This window comes from Eucyclogobius newberryi, unplaced genomic scaffold (assembly GCF_026437365.1).
Source record: "Eucyclogobius newberryi isolate DKJ021-1_F unplaced genomic scaffold, fEucNew1.0.hap1 SCAF_16, whole genome shotgun sequence".
NCBI classification, from domain to species: domain Eukaryota; kingdom Metazoa; phylum Chordata; class Actinopteri; order Gobiiformes; family Gobiidae; genus Eucyclogobius; species Eucyclogobius newberryi.
The window spans coordinates 20,689,910-20,709,289 of record NW_027315790.1 but is presented as its reverse complement, the minus strand read 5'-3'; the positions used below and the strand labels follow the sequence as shown (position 1 = coordinate 20,709,289).

The window sequence follows — 19,380 nt, the reverse complement described above, 5'->3', positions numbered from 1 at the left end:
CATCTTTCTCCAGATTCTGTCAGTCAACAGCCGTGACACAGAAATTACAAGATACATCAAAACTCGACAATAGACAACCAGTAGTGTTTTGTTCTGCTAGAATATTAGATGAATGTAAGATTTGTTTTAGGGATGTTGCAATATCTAACTTAACAAAACCCTAGATTCAACAGTTATTCTCGATTATTGACACCAGTTTTCTTTGACATAGAGCGCTTTACATTTAGGCTTACTTTTTAGGGAATAGACTCATTTTAAAATCATATTTTTTTGTATTTACGATTGCACTGTGACCTGGACAATCAATAATTCTCTATAATGTAAAGGTTATTTTTAACACCAAATGTTTCACCATTATATTAATTTAGTGTTTTTATTGCTCGAAACACATCTCCACAGATTAGAACTGCATGTAACTTGGCCGGGTTCCACAGTGTGTTTAATAACACACTGTGGAACATTCCAGGTAAAGCATTTAACATCTTGTCATGGAGACGAGCAGCTGGCGGCCCTTCCTTCGGGAAATGTATATACAATACACCTTTAACAACAACAACCTCTGCTAACATTCTTGACTGTTGAGTTTGCAGCTTGAGGATTTGATTTCTCTCGAATGGTTAAATATTTTCCGGGGCCCGTGTGTGTTTAGATTGGTAGAGCCCTCCTCTGTTCATCACTGTCCTCTCTGTGTCTCTGCTTTCTGTCTCTTTGCTTGATCGAGGCTGTTAAAGTCTGAGGGCACAGTACCTGCTTCACCAATGCTCTGTACACTGTATCTGTCAGGTAACTGAATACTTGAAGCACATACGAAATGGAACAGTTTTACACTTCTTTTTCTGTTGTTTGGCTGTGTTCCTAACCTGGCTCACGCCAGATTGATCTCTGTGTCACTCTGAAGTTCTTCATATGAATCAATCTGAGAAGGCTCTCGCCGAAAGCAGTCGGGAAATCAAAAAAATACTTCACGCTGATTGGTCAAAGCTGGAAGAAGCAGTAAAATCGAAATTGTGTTAAATCCAGTGTTCTTAAAAGCACTGTTGTCTTTCTCATACACAAATGCACAAATTGCCATTGTGTGCTTGTTTTTGAAAAACAGAATAGTTCGTATTTCTCCTAAAATAGGCTGAAGTACAGATGTCAGCTCTGTGATTGGTTCCAGTCCTGCCTGTGGACCCTAAATACCATGTGATTGGCCCATTAAACCACTGGTGTGGACTGCAAACAGATCAGCAGGAGCCCAACAAGGTGCCATGGTTAATGTGTTCCACCAAAAAGTGTACAATAGTAATGTAAACTCTAACTAATGACTATAAATGATTGATATAGCTTTTAGACTTTCTTGCACCAGGTAAGATCCCTACAGTAGATATAGATACTTTTTCAAAAGTATATTTACTTGCCAAGGACTGTCCGATATCAGTGTTTCGCCCAACATTTGTCTTGCTGTTATGGCAGATTATTTGACTATATCTCAGTGTTTTATGACAACCACAGATTGAAGTAAAGTTTACAAATCACCTTTCCCTTTTATGAAAAATATAATAACGATGAAAATATCAGCCAGATATTTAGGATAATGTTGATTCATAACATCAATGTGTTCTCACGGGGGGGAAGACATTTACCACATAACTTTTCCGTTATTTTTAAGCATCAGACAATCTTAGCCACACTGTATTAGAAAAAAAAGAAAGGAATTTGATGGTACAATGGTGGAGTGGAAGACAAATGTGAAAAAAATCCCCTCTTTTGGCTTGTATTATGAGTGTCTACATGACCGGGCCAAGCGAGCTATAGACTGCAGCCTGAGTGAGACACTATTGTGTGTTTGAGGCAGTAAAAAATGTGAGGAGAGTGACAGCAGACAAAAAGAAGAGAAAGGGGAGTGGAAAAATGGCTGGAGGGGTTGAGCGATGGAGGGAGGTGAATAAAGTATCAAGAAAGAAAAAAAAGGAAAGAAAGGAAGAGGGGAAGATGTCACCCATGGCTGCCACGCATCACTCACAGCTTAATGATGTCTCTCTCCGGTGTTCTCTCTCTCTCGCTCTCATATTTCTCTGTGCACAAGGGGGAGGGGCCTGGGAGCCTGGCCAATCAAACGGGGTCATGTAGAGTTCACAACCTCCAGGTGGGACTGTCCTCTCCGGCGGGACTCTCATAGCCGCGTGCAGTGAAAGTCAGGGGCAGTTTTATAATGCCAAGGAAATATGGACACAATGAGTCTTGCTATTCATTGCTGACACTTTTGTAAACACAAGTAAAGGTTTTGTTTGGAACATGTGTCGGTTTTGTTTCCAACGGTGCAAATACCTTGTCCAAAGAGTTATGTCGACATGTCTAAGAGTTAATTTCAAGCAGGATTTTCATTGCTGGGTCTGTTCCTGGTTTAGCGTCATCATGATCAGTCAGTTGCATGTTTGTGATAGCAGCACCACTTGTCCTCGCTCACCGGCCTGATTCTGGGAAGTGTCAGCCGTTAAAACTCAAACTGCAACTTTTTTTTTTTTTTTTCTGTTCCTACCCCCTTCCCTGGACTCCTCACACCAAATTTGGAGAACAGCTGGGGCGGCCATGACGATGATTTGTCTCTTTCTGCCCCTCCAACTGACAGGTTGAGAGCAGCTACAGAGCAACGCAGCAACGCAGAAACTCTTACTAATACAGTGCATTTATATTCCTCACATCTATTTGATAGTAAACTCAAATTTAGGGAAAGGGGCAAAGTTTATGGGTTTGCGAGATTCTACAATGATTTTAAAAGGTCCACTATTATTTCATCTTATCTTTTTGTTTGCAAGTCTACAATCTTACACTATAATTCTTGTTGCATAATGCTGTCTAGTTTGTCAATCCAAATGTTTTCTTTGTGACAGTTTTAGTTTTATGTGTGTTTTATGCATAAATTCCTCTCCAAGATTTCTGCCTTTTTAGTCTTAACAACTTGTCCTTGTCATTTTCACAACATTGTCCATTCAGAACACTGACATCCCATGATCACACATCACACAACCTAAAGGACTTACATGCTCAATTACACTCAGGTTATGGACAGACATAAACAGACAAAACTGTAGTGAAGAGGCCATGTTCTCAGGGCGCTGTTAAAACACTCTGATTTCCTTTTTGCCTGGGAGGCTATACATCAGCTTGGGGCCTCCCAGTCCGGATGGCAGGGGCTGACAGAATGACATGTGTCATTTATCAAACACGGGGCTCCAGGCCTGTGGAAAAGCACAGAGCGGCCGCGTGACAAAGCCCCAAGAGAGTGCTCCTCCTCTGGCTGTGAGGAAGTGTGTCCCGGGACAGGCACTGACAAATCTGCACAACAACACACAAAGAGAAAGTACCACAGCTAACCCATGACCACGACTGCCTTGTGAGAGCTTGTAAAACAACCCAGGCAAAAAATAAATATAGTTTATGAATTTGAATGTTCTGGCAGGGAATCCACACCCACACATATGATTCCCCTGCAGCCAGAGAGAGCCGCAGCCAAAGCCGCTGTGGTTGCCAGCTCAGAGACTACTTAATGAATGGTCACTGGCGACAACGCAAAGTCCCTTAACTGGCAACGTCGCCTCATCCATGCCACTGCAATAACACCGTCATGTAATATTAGCTTCGGCCTCACAAAATGTATTTATTAGCACTAACATTTACGGGAAAGTTAAAGCGAAAAATTGAACAATGAAACAAAGCCTGTTTGTATTTCTATTATTAGTATTGTGAAGAATAGCTCAAGAAAACTCAAACTATCTACTATTTTGGCACATTTATGGACAACAACAATTTACCTCCTAACAATATAACTCATTGTATATTTCTGATACATCTGTAGTCACGTGGTTTAGCTTTGCACTGTTGATTATCCAAATGTCCTAGTGAAGATACAACTCGACACTATTGTAGTTTTATTTTTAAACATAAATAAAACCACACGTCCTGAACACGCCTCTGTAGCGTCTCCCTAATCCCCCGGTCTGTCCTGATCCCCTCCGCCCCCGGTTTACTCTATCTACGACCGTTCATTTGTCTTCATAAGCCTAATTTATTTTCACTGCCAGATGCAAGCTGACAGCCATCACTCTTCCCCCGCCCCTCCCACGTACAAAAACACACACTGGACCCTTTCAACACAAATGCTAATCCAGTTCAAAAAATGTTGGGACAGAGTGTTACATTTAAACGGAATGTAATCTCACAATAGAAATCAATCATTAGAGCTCAAGATCCAGCATCTAAAACTTGGCGTTGCTGGCAGGATGTAAATAATGTTCCTACAGATGTATTAGCAAAAACAATATAAAAAGTGAACAAAAGAGCTGTGAAATAAACAGATAAACTTCTGCTTCTCTACTAGTAAATATGTTTATCAGAATACTTTAGAATGAATGCTGTACTGTACATTTTAGATTTTTTTTTTCACAATTTTACAATCATTGCAAACTAGGTAAGGTATATCGGGCTTAGTGCAGTGTCTGGGGACCAATTTGTTTTTCTTGGCGCCATTTTTTAGATGTTTTGATCGTTGTTTTGTGCTAATTCTTCTTTTACACCCTAAAACTCATAGTGATTGTACTATATTGCAAAAATCCCGTCTGTCTTCTTTATTATTACTGTCCAAATCTACATTAGCTCATGCTGATCTGGGGTCAGCGTTGTCACCACGTAGCCTCTGCTTCACCCTTGTCCCCCACCAGTCCCTCCCATTAACATGAGTGAAGATGGACACGTCTCCTCAGATTGATTGCGGATATAGAGTTATGGTGCTGTTCTTATGCGCTTGTGTGCGCGGAAGATGAAGGCACTTTGGGAGGGCAGGCATTTTCTCCCATTTCCAGAACCTTCCAGCCGCTCATTGTCTGTCCGCAGCCCGATATTGTGCTCTGTTGACGGATGGCTTCCTTTCTGACTCTGTAGCTTCGTGCACTCTCTTCTCTCTGACTCACACAGACACGCATAGTTTTACACACTAGCACACTTAGGCCTCAGACTTTAAGACACCAGGACATCATTTACAGACTTTCTCAAGGGATGTTCTTCAAACCCTAATTCATCCTTCTTCTCATCATTTATTTTAAACTAGCTTATTTTTTAAGCTTGATATATCTATGATGACTTGAACCGAAAGATTATCTACTAGTACCACAGTTCTCAGACTAAATGGATTTGAAGTCTATCCAAGTAAAACCAGGACGAAACTAAAACTAGTCCATGACTGATTAACCATGTTTTTTTTTTTTTTAACCTTTGTTTAACCAGGTAAAACCTCATTCAGCTCGAAACCCATTTTCAAAAGTGACCTGGGCCAAAGTGGGAAACTTCCAGCACACAATTTACACATTTACACATTAAACTAACGGAAATTTCCACCAGCTCTCAAGTAAGATTAAACCAGGTCAAGGACTTCAAGTTTAGACTGGGGTTGTCAAAAGTATCAACACACTTAATATTAAAAATGGCATTGAAACGAGAGACTTAAAGAAATCAGATAAACAGCACAAAATGTGATCTTTCCTGAACAGATTTAGAACAATCTTAAGCTTTGTCAGAACCTAGTATCAGACAAAATGACCAGTCTTTAGCCAATAAACACTTCAAAAAAACAAACAGAAAATGACGTGTCTATTACTAAAACGGGAGCATTTTTTCATATCCTTGTGGTATCGAACTTCAAGTATAAACCCACCAGTGTTACCGGTCCCACAGTTTGAGAACCACTCCGAGACACGTCTGTTTAATGGACTTGAGCGTGTCTCGCGTCTGTGGGTGAAACGAAAACGTGGTGATGCATAAAGGATAAGCATTTGAATCGTGCGCGGTGGAATTTCCCCCGTGACACATACAGTTAAAAGCACTAAAATGTTTGGGGACATTCGGTCGCCTCCTCTGCCCTGAGGGTTTGCGCATGGGAATCTGGTTAATTATTTTCTTTATAGACTTTGTGAAGTAATGTTTCTGTGTTGGGTCTCGGAGGTCCCGTTCCCACAAAATGGTCTTGTTTATCTGCTCTTGAAAATAAGTGGCTGGATGAGTGTACAGAGCTACAGCCAAAAGACAGTAAATTAACAGATCTATATTTTTATGAACTAGGAAGATATAGACAGTGCTAAATTAGTACTGTTTATCCTTTCTGGCACTGTTTTTATACACTGTTCGTTTTTTTTTTCTGGACATTATACAAAGTTGTAGTCATGGAAAATGTCTAAATTTAGATAAATATTAAGAACACCGCATCAAATATTTACGCCGTCAAATATTCAAAACAATGACGTGTAAGTGAAGATAGTATACAATCTATAAATCATCAATTGCCAGTCATTGTATATGATTTTCTTCTTGATTTCATTCTAAACAACAAAACGTTTCATGGTTTATCACCAGAGTAGACGATAAGCTGATCTTAATCTAAACACAACGCGGCGATAAACTCCCCACAGCAAGTCGTGGATCACATTAGTTTTAGTGTGCAGACATTTTTTGTTGTTGTGTGTCTGTTTTGTTGCCTTGGTGTACAAAGTGGATGGCCTCGGTGAATAGTGGAGGGCTGACAGGGCAGAGTAGCTTGATTGATGGCTTATTGTGCAACCGGACTGGGCTAGACCGAGCTGGTTGGGCTGTGACCCTGTTTTTGGCCCCGTGCCCTCTCATTTTCTCAGCTTTTCCTCTCGTCTTCAACTTTTTTTCCCCCCCTCCCATCTTGCCATGTCTGTCTCTGCTGTACATACGAATGCAAGCGGAGGCTGTTCTTCCTGTTGGTGCTTTTTGGCCCTCGTCCCCTTCCATCCCGATGACAGGACTGGACTCATCATCCTCGCCGTCCGTCAGTCTTCGTCGTTTCCCGTCTTGCTTCCTTGCATCAATTTGTTTTCTTTGTTACGGCTCAGTCAGGGCGGGTTTTTGTCCCATGAGTCATCTTTGCTCACTCAACAGTTTTAAAATAGTGGCTTAATAATTTATCAATGTGTTCTTTTGACCACACAAGGGCAATGCGCTCTCAAAATACAGTTGGGTTTTTTGGGGGGGGGTTTTCTGAGAGGAAAGAAAGGCATTTTGTGAGAATCATTGTTTAGAGCCTGTGCTAATAGTTAGGGATGTAGTGATTTTGATTATACAGTTTACAATATAATCTCCCGAAAGTCTGGAGACTATTTGGAGCAAAATTCACAATTTCAGTCATTTCTATTAATACTTCCAAAAAGTACTAATAAAAGTAAATAGTTTTGATCTGCTAAGTAAAGTTTATACAACAATAACCTGACTATATCATTCAGAAAGTTGTATTTAATAAAGCTTCTCACATACTTGAGAAATGTTAGACAATATGAATAAAAGAAAATTGCTTTTTGTTGATTGTTTTTTGTCGTCAATCATTTCTTAAAATAATTATAACACCAACATTTGATATAGAGACGTCTCTACTAATAATTTGTTTGAGTAAAAGGATTGTAATGGTTTTATGGTTCACTGAAGTTGTAGTACTTTATATTTCAATAATTTGATTTCAATTCTAAAAGACTGTATGTGACTTTTGATCGCACTTGGACACCATCCTCTCAAAATAAGTCCAGTCAAAGTTAGTCTAAACATGATGTTTTAAACTGCGGTTAAGCCTGTTTCTCCTTCCTACAATTATTTTCTGCTCCTATTCTCCACACAACCATAGTGATTTATGGTAATTATCCATCTTTGGGGTCATCCATCAACTGGTTGTTGCTAGGCGATGGGAGCAGCTGTTGTTTCAGGGGAGGCTTCACTGTCAGGGCCAGTGCAGGTGAATTCAAAATGATGGCATCTATGAAGAAAGGGAAAAAGAAATTATGTTATTCATTAAACATGACTCAGAATTTTATTTTTTCCTTTTCAGTTTGGCCACTGTTGGTTAACGGAACAATTCATCTGCCCCCTAGTGTTTAGTACGTTGAACATTTTTGGCAATGTCTTTGTTTCTTGTTTGTTTTTGTTATACAGGATGCTCTTTCTCAGTTTTTTTAAATTTATTTAATATTGACAAACAGTATTTTTATGTTTTATAATAGGTGATGATCAGTGGTAGTCTGTATCGGAATGAAAGTCATAGAATGCAATTGTTTTATTCATTTTAAATATGTTTGTATCACTTCTGCCCCTTCTGCATCACTCTTTTTAAAATAAAAAAATATGCTGTGGTTAGAAATATCTCTATATCAAAGGGCCTGACGATGCTTCCCCTTCATCTGTTCGACCTCGGAAAGTCTTGAGCACCTCTTAGCAACATCAGCTTGAATTAGCATTACTTCAGTTTGTTCAGAAAATAAAACAGATAGCTGGAAACATCTTTGCTGCAATCCTCCTCGTATTGTTGGGTGCAGGGTTTTGGCCGAGGCAGTTCGAAAGCGCTGGAATCTGTCGCATTGATGATCTAATAGCAGTTATTTGGTCCTTCAAACATCCTGCAATGACAGGCCAGGAAAAGGTGATTTATAGACTGCAGTCACTATCATGGCATGTCAAAACTAGCTCTTGGGACGTTTAACGCATTGGCTGAAAGCGAAGACGAAGGACAGGGTAACCAAAATATGTGAAACTTAAACCGAGGGAGAAATAACTGTACTCTGTCAAGATGCATTGTTCAGTGTGCATTCCCTGTTGGATCTTAACATTTTACACATCCACATACCGGTACTTCTCATTGTGGGCTAATAAGTGTGCCTGCGTCTGTATGCATGACCCATAAAAAGCCTATTAGCATAAAACGCATGTGTCCAAGTAATTGCAAATTGCTTATTACGTATGTGAAACCCCACCAGGCTACATTTTGTAATTTGTTCCTGTTTGTTGTAAAAGCCTTCGAAGATATTTCATGAGCTGTGATTTGACTATTTAGGGCAGTTTTAGCCAAATGAGATGTTGGGATTTGTACAACACGTGTTATTAGAAACCCTGGAGCTGCCATATGGCGGGTTGTTTCATGAGGTTATGGGTGGCTGGTGGGCGGTGCAGGGGCCTATTAACTTGGCTTTTACATGTCATGGCGAGCAAGCTGTGAGTTAAAATATGGCTTCCACTTAAAGTCTCTGGAGTGGCGTTTCTTTTTTTTCTCATCAACAACTAAACTAAACATATAGTAGCCCTTTAAAGTTGTGTACCACCAAAGAAAAGATTTGGCTTTCCTAGTACCACCATATCTAAAATGGATCTACAACAGGACTATTTCAGGTGCAATTAGGGCTAAACCAGGTCTTAAGTAGGAATACACCATTTATACAATAGAGTCAATGAAGAAATAACTCAAGAAAGAGAACAAATGTGAATAGAATGTACTCTAAATGAAGGAAACACTTCAATAGAAGAAGTCTCTGGGAACCACCAGAAGAGGCTTGCATAACCACAGTGGTACGTGCACCACAGTTTGACAATCACTGCTTTAGATCATAGAGTTCTACAACATTAAAAGGATATGCACCTACCAAATGGCCGAGTATACTATTTTTTTTTTTTTTAAAGCTTTTTTGCTGTTTAACTTTCCACCACAAGATGGCAGGATCTATTGTACAACTTATGTCAGTCCGAAGCAAAGATAAATATACAGAGCTGTCGGTGTCGGGGTTTTATTACAAACCATCCCAAATCAATCCTAAGAGGCATAATCTGCTCTAGCACCTTCTGATGGACGCTTCGCTTTCCATTAAACTGAATGAAAAGCTCGATATGTCCATAGTTGTTCAGACTTCGAACACACATCTTGTCTCTGCCAGCGCGGTTCAATGTATGTCTCCCAGAGAGTAGTCCATAAAGGGTGTCAGCTCGCATGAAACCACAGCCACAGCTGAAGGAAGGAAGAAAAAAGGGTCAAAGTGAAGTGGACGGGGCGAGCAGAGAGAGACAGAGATTGCCTGACATACTAAGCATTACCATAATTGGCTTTTCTACATGATAGGACAGGGGAAATAATGTCATTTTATTTACAGCCCCCTCCGTTCGGAAAGACACGTACACACACTTGTGCACAGCGAACAGGTCAGTGACACACACTGATCAGGCCTGTCCAAAGCCATCAGAGGTGAGTGGCAGCGAATGGAGCGGCCGGTGACAAAGCGAAACGCGTAGAGAAATAAGACTGCCGGGCCCAGGCTCCTGTTTTGAAGGGCCACTAAACGGTGTGAGGAAGGCCCCGTCCTGCAAACAGCGCGGGGCCACGAAGGCTAAATCAGCAGGTGAAGGCTGGAGGAATTGGACATTAGCACTGCAAATGAGAGCCAGGATTGCACCTCTTCTCACAGACAACATGAATAAATGAAAAGGGTATAAGAAGTGAAAGACTTTGCTATCGTTAGCCAAGGAAAGCCAATGGACAGTGTAGATTTCTTGCTCATTTTGTATTTTTGTCTAAATAACATATCATTAAACTTCAGAAATCTATACATTTGAATTATCCCATTTTAGTTGATTATTCATAACGTAGCATTCATTAATAGTCGGCAAAGACTGTCAGTTTGTATAATTTGTCCTTTCTAGAGTTATAAAGTTGGCACCTCTGACACAGCCATATGTTGAGAATCAGGGCTTTGAATCCATTTAACCTCAATTCTTCTTCTGTTATATTACAAACAACTTCCTTTGCATTTCCATAGTGACTCACTTATGTTTTCGCCCTGTTCCACCTCATGTCTATTGTACAGTACAGTGCCATTGCATTTACAGACCGCACACAGCTCCTGCCTTGGGGGACTTATGGAGTTTTAAGAAGGGGAGGGGCATGCATGACTGGAGAGATGTCCCACTGAGGTGTCACCTGTCTGCAGCACCAAATCCTGGACTCCGGGCACAACAATAGTGACAGGCCCCTCTCCCAACGCAGATGGCTTTGCTTTTCCCCCCACTCGCCACATTGCATCCCCTACTTGCACCTGACAGAATGTGGCACTTGACTCGCAAACATAAGTGATCGCGCTGCACCTCGCTTGCCCTGCCTTCCACAGAAAGAAAAGAGCATCTCTGGCAAGTCGCCTCATATATTGTAATAATAAGCTACATATTGGAAAAGGCAGTGTAATTGCTTTGTAGTTATCTTTTGTTCATCTGAAAAGCTGTAGTAGAAAATGTAGCCTTTCTTTGGACCAGTGAATCTTAAGTCTTGTATTTTTCATCTCCAAATATTACAAATTATCATGTTTCCAATATGTAGAGCTGAACTTTTGTTTTCAGCATTCTTCCATCCTCCTGTTGTGTACTATCTCCTGAATATGCATCTATTCAGAACTACACACTGCTTATTCGCCGGTCTAAACAAATCTTTTTTCCCCACTCTTTTCAAAACTTCCCCGCTCTTCCCTATCCTCTCTGACAGCACAAAGTGGGCTTACATTTTTGACTGACAACCACAACAGACACCTTCCTCCCCTGCACCCCTGTGTTAATCCCCCCCATCCCGAGCACCCCCCTTTTTCCCCTCTCCCTCGCTCTCTCTCTCTCTCCTCTCTCTCTCCTCCTTTTGTTCTGAGTGACGCTTGAAAGCCGCCGTGTCAGCATCTTTTCCATCTCTGATTGCCTTGTTAGCCGCCGGTGGCACCCGCAGCTTTTCTGACACAGATGGTGAAGGAGGAGAAGAAGCTCCGGCTGGGCGACGTGAGAGAAGGGAAGAGAGTAAAAAATGGCTGACTCGTGTTTGTTGTTGTCGAGTTCCCCTCCCACCTGCGTTCAGGCTTGTTGTTTGTGTGGACACTGACACCTTGGGGCTGACATGCGGACACACTCCTGACACTGAAGCCTGTCAAGTGAACATATGGAGTATGGCAGGGAGCGGTGCAGTTTAGCGTTGTGTTGTGTGAATGTGTTTGTGCTGCTGTCAGCTCTCCCTCACTCTGGGCATTAAACGGCTTTGTTTTAACCACACTTTGACTTTGAAAGGGTCTGATTTAAACATTGTCTCACCGGATTAGGGACAAGAAAACTACACTCCTGCACTGGCCAAAGTGTGTGTGTATTTTTTTTTTTTTTAGCTTTCTTTGCTTTTTAGCGTGTTGCTATAATATGTAGTTGTAGTCGTTGTTGTTGTTGTTGTTGTTGTTGTTGTTGTTGTATTGAGATATTGATCTTTATTTTTTATCACATGCTCCACTCTCCCTTAACATATTATAGCCAAACCAGGTACAAATCCTATCTTCACATTGTTGCTTTTACCAATTTAGTTTGAAAATGTATTTGCAATTGTGGGATCCACCGTTTGCCATGTCATATCCTGTATCTCTTATACTGTACATAAAAGATTAAAATAACGTTGCTCTTACGATCCAAACTACTATCAGCCTGTCCATTTAGTCATAACATGGAGAGGAACTGACTTGGACTTGACTTAAAAATGAAATTCCGTATGATGTTGTTTTCACATACCACATTTTCATCCATCATCAGACTAGTTTAATTAGCAAGAGTCCGTTTCACACACACGTGCACTTACACACTGCAGCAATGTTGCAGCTGTTAGACCTCCAGCTTCTCCCAGGCAGCAGTAACTGGCACCTCACAAACATCAGGTATTATGTCCATTCCGATTATGGGATAGAGAGCTACATGCTGTTTGAAGCTGACAGCACATCTGCCTCCTCACTGGAGACTGACACTGGCACCTCAGACAAGCATCTTATGAGCGATGGATTGTGGGAGCTGCTGAAACATATTTAACCCAGCGTTTTTCCATCTCTCACACTTCTTTCTTTATCAGCTTTCACTATCATATTTAAAACTGAGAAGTATGTTGAAAACTGGGTATAAGTTTGACAGGATAGACAGACATTTATAGCATCCAGAGAAAATGGCTGTGTCTCTCCTCTTTCAAAATGGCACACTCGAAGCTTGGAGTACTCGGGGAGCACAGGCAGTAACAACATGGCTTGTCATGTCCACTGGCCACTTCCTCATATCACGCTGTGAGGACTTCCACAACCGATGCCAAGTTGACTCCAGCCAACCATAGCTTGGCTAGGCTGATGCAGCTGGCATTTCCTCCCCTATCTCATATTTGTACATTCAGCGAATTGTATGTGTGGTATGTTGGCAAACTGAATATGCAATCTGAACCATGGTTCTTCTAATAAGTGACGGCCATTTGAATGATAATTAAAACGATTTTGGCTTAAGAAATGCTGGTATTTTTGCTTGCTACTGGAAAAATTGTGCTGAAATATACCATCAGACAGACATCACATCATATCACATATATAATATTTATAAAACTGAACTTGGATTAATTGTTTTTGGCTTCTCTATTTTGCTCGTTTTTATGTTATATTTCACTGCTACCACCCCTCCCTTTGTTGAGCGTAAGTGTTCAATACCTTCATTAGCCTGTGCAGTGAGGAAGACTATCTGTCACTGTCAAGATATGGATGTTGCCATTTTATTAGAGCAGACCTGTGTCCTCCATAAGAACTACTGACAATAATAGGCTCAGGGTTATAGCTCCTACCACTTACGTTACATTTAGGAGCGTAGGCGTCAAGGGCGTTCTTATACTCAAGCACATTTCATGCAAATGATCAGTTTTATTCAGTTTTCTCTTTTTGTGTGTTTCAGCGTATGGATCGGAGGATGAATTCAACAAAGCCGATGAAGAGGAGCACATGCAGGACGATGGGCTCTCTCTGGATGGCCAAGACACCGAGTATCTGTTCAATGACGAAGAGGAACGTGACCATTTCAGCTGTCAGAACTCTCCACTCAGCAATGGCACCAATCCCGATGCTGGGTATGCGTCTCCGCTTAGCAGCACCAGCGATCATTTGGGAGACCTCAAATCCACGCCCCCCTTCACTGACCAGGAAAAGGCAGAGGAGCAGTCGGGTGAAAAGACTGAGCTCTTCAACGGCATGTCAATACAAGATAATCTGGAAAAAATGAAGGCGGTCTATGCAAATCTAATCTCCGATGCCTCCTGGTCTAGCATCGCGCTGGACATGCTCAAAAGTAAACAAGGGAACAATTTTGCGGCAAATAATGGCAACGGGGGGAATCACAAAGGCAGCAATGGTTTCCTGAATAGTCACAACCAGAACAGTGTCAATGTGAAGAGCAAATGTAGCCCCAACAATGCAGCAACCACTTCAAACGTCACCAGCAGCAGCAGCACCGCCACCAGGACAGTGACGAGCAACAGCAACAACGCCACCTCTGCCAGTTCAGGTAACTCCGGTGGGCTAGCTTACGACTGGCACCAGGCAGCATTAGCCAAAACCTTCCAGCACACTCCATACCAGCTGCTCCCCGAGCCTAGCCTCTTCAGCACCGTGCAGCTTTACCGGCAGAATAATAAACTGTATGGGCCTGTGTTTACAGGGGCCAGCAAGTTCAGGTGTAAGGACTGTAGCGGCGCCTACGACACCTTGGTCGGTCTGACGGTGCACATGAATGAAACGGGACACTACAGAGACGACAATAAAGATAAAGAGGACGACAGAAGCAAGAAGTGGTCCAAGCCACGCAAGCGCTCATTGTTAGAAATGGAGGGTAAAGAAGATGCCCAAAAAGTACTGAAATGCATGTACTGTGGCCATTCGTTTGAGTCCTTGCAAGACCTTAGTGTTCACATGATCAAAACTAAACACTATCAGAAAGTGCCTCTAAAAGAACCAATGCCAGCGCTCGCATCGAAGCTGGTCCCTCCAACCAAAAAAAGATCTTTTCAAGAGCTCATGTCTCCAAGCTCACCAGAGTCTGTCTCATCCAGCATCCCCATGGGTGAGTCTCCCAGGGACCAGAAAATGTCCAACCCCTATGTCACCCCCAACAATCGGTACGGTTACCAGAATGGTGCCAGTTACACGTGGCAGTTCGAGGCCCGTAAAGCCCAGATTCTAAAGTGCATGGAGTGTGGCAGTTCACACGACACTTTACAGCAGCTGACGGCCCACATGATGGTCACGGGGCACTTTCTGAAAGTTACCAATACAGCATCTAAGAAGGGAAAGCTGCTGGTCTTTGATCCAGTGATCGAAGAAAAATGTCAATCAATACCTCTTCCACCAACTACAACAAGGCTACCGGCTCCTAACGAGAAGTCACCACTTGGCTCTCCTCTGCAGCCTGAGAGTCCTGAAGATAAAATAGAAGATGACAAAGAGGAAGAGGAAAAGATGAAAATGAAAGAACCTGAGAAAAAAATCAAAGAAGAGAAAGAAGATGTGACTGAAAAGGAGGACAAACCTGAAAAGGCAAAACCGTATGAGTATTTAACTGAAGAGGATCTGGAGGAGGCACCAAAAGGGGGCTTAGACATCCTCAAGTCACTGGAGAATACAGTCTCAAGTGCAATCACCAAGGCCCAGACAGGCACCCCAACCTGGGGCGGGTATCCCAGCATACACGCAGCCTACCAACTGCATGGATCCATCAAATCCCCCTTTCCCTCATCTACACAGGTTCAGCCCTTGTACAGCAACAACAGTTTAAAGGTTTTATCCTCCGATTTGGGGAAACTCATGCAGGCATCTAACAGCCCTTCACCGCCTCTGGGTCATAAGAGCAATGTGTCAGCCATGGAAGAGCTGGTGGAAAAGGTGACAGGAAAAAACTCAGTGAAGAACGAAAGGGAGGAAAAGGTTTTGGACAAACACAACAGATCTTTAAAGTCACCGATGACCTCCACAAAGGACAGACAGAGCACTCCAAGTCCTGAAAATCTGTCCAAACCAGTTCCTGATAATAAACATCACAGAAAATGCAAAGAGGAAGAGCTGACAGACTCAAAACCTGAAACACAAGTCAAAACGGAAGTCTGTTCACCCAAAAAATCTCTGACCAATGGTTGTAGCAACCTGAGCATTATCACTGACCATTCTCCTGAACCACCAGCCATTAACCCTCTGAGTGCTCTGCAGTCCGTCATGAACAACCACCTGGGCAAAGCATCAAAAGTCAGCAAACCTTTTGTGGACCCCTTTGCAACGTTATACAAACTTAATAACAACTCCAATCAGGTTAAACAAGTGGAGCCTGTTAGTCCATATCCAGAAGAGGATGATCAACCTATTGACTTAACTAAATCTAAGAACACTAATGGATGTTCAACAAAGAGCACTTCTGGCACACCAAACAACAGCAAGCCCATTTTCAAATCTTTCTCTAAGTCACCATCGCCTCTTCGGGAAAATGCACTCATGGATATATCCGACATGGTGAAAAATCTGACCGGCCGCTTGACACCAAAGTCCACCCCCTCCTCCATCTCTGAAAAGTCAGATGGTGATGGGTGTACCATTGAGGAGGGCCTGGAGGAGCTGTCTACGATCCAAAGACGCAAAGGTCGACAGTCAAACTGGAACCCCCAGCACCTCCTCATACTTCAGGCTGAATTCGCCTCAAGTCTCAAGGAGACTCCTGATGGAAAATTTATAATTAATGACTTAGGACCCCAGGAAAGGGTCCATATTTGTAAATTCACTGGTCTCTCAATGACTACTATCTCACATTGGCTGGCCAATGTAAAATACCAGTTAAAACGGACAGGAGGAACCAAGTTCCTCAAGAATATTGACTCTGGCCAGCCTCTGTTTCTGTGCAGTGACTGTGCGTCCCAGTTCAGGACTCCGTCCTCTTACATACATCATTTGGAGTCCCACCTTGGTTTTACTTTGAAGGACCTCTCAAAACTCTCCATTGATTTAATCGAGCAGCAGGTAAACCGGTTAGAGGACAAGTCATTTACTTGCTCTGGGCTCACAGAAGATGAGGGTGGCTCAGTGCATCAGTGCAAACTGTGCAATCGGACTTTTGTGAGCAAACATGCAATCAAACTGCACCTTTGTAAAACTCATGCAAAGTCTCCTGAGGACCACCTGGTCTTTGTGAAAGAGATGGAAAAGTTAAGTTAAATGGTGGAATATAGTCAAGTGATAGCATGACAGATTATTGTTGCACTATAATTCTAAGATAGAATCTGTCATAAAACATAGTGCCACAACTGGATCAAGCATTTTACAGCCCAGTGGTATAAAAGCTTTAATGCCACTAATGTAAGTAGTTGTGTTTTACAGAGGTGCTCAGTGGCACTACATTCACTGACTGAGTGTTGCTTTTCTCAATGCACTGCATCTTACCTGAGCCTTTGGGAACTCCTCTGATCAAACTGGACTTGCTCTTATTTTGGTCACAGTTTTTGAAAGATGTTTTGATTGTTATTCCAACACAACTTGTATTTTCATTATAACTGTGCATGTTTTATGTGAACATACAGTATTTGACCCACTCAAAAATGTCCCCTTCAAAATTGGTGTACCTCATGCTCTGTAACAATGAAGGATTATGGCTACAATAAATCAATGGCATATAATGTTTAATCTAATATTTACAATGAAATTAGCACTTTAAGAAAGTGTAAATTAATAAATGTATGTCTGACAGACTTAGTGAGAACTGAACCCTGAACAATTATTATTTTGTATTTGATAAAATTCTCACAACAGTCTTGTTACTTTGTTTCTTGTACAATAAGTATGATTTCTGCATTGTTTCAATATGTACAGTATTTGTGTTAGTTGGTTAAAACTTTAATTCATGTGAAGCTGCCGTTTGATGAAGTTAAGATCTTATGTGTGAGTACTCAGCACGTACTCGACATGTATGTCTGCATATCTTACTCTTTTCAATTCAACATTATTTGTACTATGTGCATTTTTATAATGTTGTTTTTTAAACCAATATTGGAAGAATTGTAAAAAGCTTCAAAATAATGTTGGGACCAAAACGTCCTTTTTCAATGAATATGGTCCCTGAGAAATGACTTGTGTCGTGTACATGAAGTGTACAGAAAATGGAAATTCTCACACAATAGATTTGCAGATTTTATCAACTCATTTATTCAGAATGACTTTCTTTTATTCTTGGTTGTAAAATAAAGTCCATGTTCTGAACTATAATGACTTGTCTTTCTTAAAAGTATATTCTTAAGCATTATAGGCATCTAGCTTAGTTCAGGCCGTTTTAGGACCGAATCCACTTTCTACACTTATTATAACAATTCTTCCCACTAATTATTACACCACCACTAGACTCAACACTATTTTCATATAGGCAAGACGAGTGATGTGTCTTGCCCAAGGACACAACAACAGGTCAGACTAAAGCCCTACCGTCTGGTTACAGGTCGACCTATTCTTAAAAGCGTAAGAAATGTATTAAATGTAAGTTGTTAAGGAAAACCCTCTTAAGGAATGTGAATGTTCAAGTATATAAAGTAGCCTTATCATTATACACCTTGTATTTTTTACCTTGCACTTCACATAAACACCGTCTGGCACCAAAATAGTTCCGCCCTCTCAGTAGACGTGCGCTGCCCACTCAGGACAGGGGCTCTGGGACAGGGGCTCTCAGGACAGGGGCTCTCAGGACAGGGGCTTTCCAAAAACACAGAACCTTCAAACCCGTACGCCCGGGCCCAGACTCTGCGCCGGCTCCAGTCTCCCCAGGTGTCAAGCGTCGCCGTGTAAGTGATAGCGACAGTCCCAATGCAGTGGACCCTCTGAGCTCTGAGGAGAGGGGCAGGTTTTCTGGCTGTGCTTTTGAATTCGGTCCAAGAGTGAGAGTGGGGGGTCAGAGCGGTCCTGAAGAATGGCCCAGAATCTTACGCCTGACAAACGCAATTAACAACGTTATTTTTACAGCACAAGCCTCAATAGGAACCGCTTAGGTCTCAATAGTGAACTTCACATTAGGTGTTTCTCAGTATCTTTTTTCCCTTCATTTATAGACATCCAGAGTATTTATTCACTTGCCAGAACTTTCAATGGGATGTTTCTAAATACTGAGTTGCTCAAAAACGTTGCTACTTCCAGGTATAGTAACTTAACTAAACATAACTATGAAGAATCACTTAGAACATCCTCACTTAAAGTATCACTGAGTATCAATATCACATAGACATAATATGACAAGTAGCCACTGAAAGTAAAGCTGTTCCACTCAGGAAAGTTCTGAACCCAATGAAAAACGTATTAAGAGTTAAATAGGTGTCATTGCACATGAGGTTTTAAACATTACAGAGGGATTAAGAGAGACACCTGATAAAAGAGGCCATGGCATGTCTCCACTGAAGGTTTTTAAGTCGACATGCTCCCACCTCACGCTGCTCTTGAACACTCGTCCCGGGCACTTTTTTTTTCTGTATTGTCAAAGAAACAATGGAGTTTCGGTGCCTGGCAGCGTGCTGTGGAGCAGAAACATTAGACGCTGCGCAGAAGAGCTCACAGGAGGGACCAATGATAAAAGTCAGAGAGGGAGAGAGACAGGGACTGTACTGGATGTAGGTGCGAGCTCAGGCTTTCATGTAAAGTTAAAGAATCGGAAAAATGTAATTCAGCAACATCTGCATCGATTGTCAACTGACTTAGAACAAAACAGTGTCTTCAA

General features: G+C 41.8%; 1 protein-coding gene across 1 annotated transcript in view; it reads left to right on the top strand.

Annotated features, from left to right (window-relative positions):
• Window positions 1–17,891, top strand: part of LOC140361940 (teashirt homolog 1-like) — a 29,867-nt gene extending 11,976 nt beyond the window's left edge. Inside the window, exon 2 of the mRNA XM_072447853.1 lies at window positions 13,555–17,891. Coding sequence (XP_072303954.1) covers window positions 13,555–16,847 — 3,293 coding nt within the window. The 3' untranslated portion in view covers window positions 16,848–17,891. The remainder of the gene's footprint in view (window positions 1–13,554) is intronic.
• The last annotated feature ends 1,489 nt before the right edge of the window (window positions 17,892–19,380 follow it).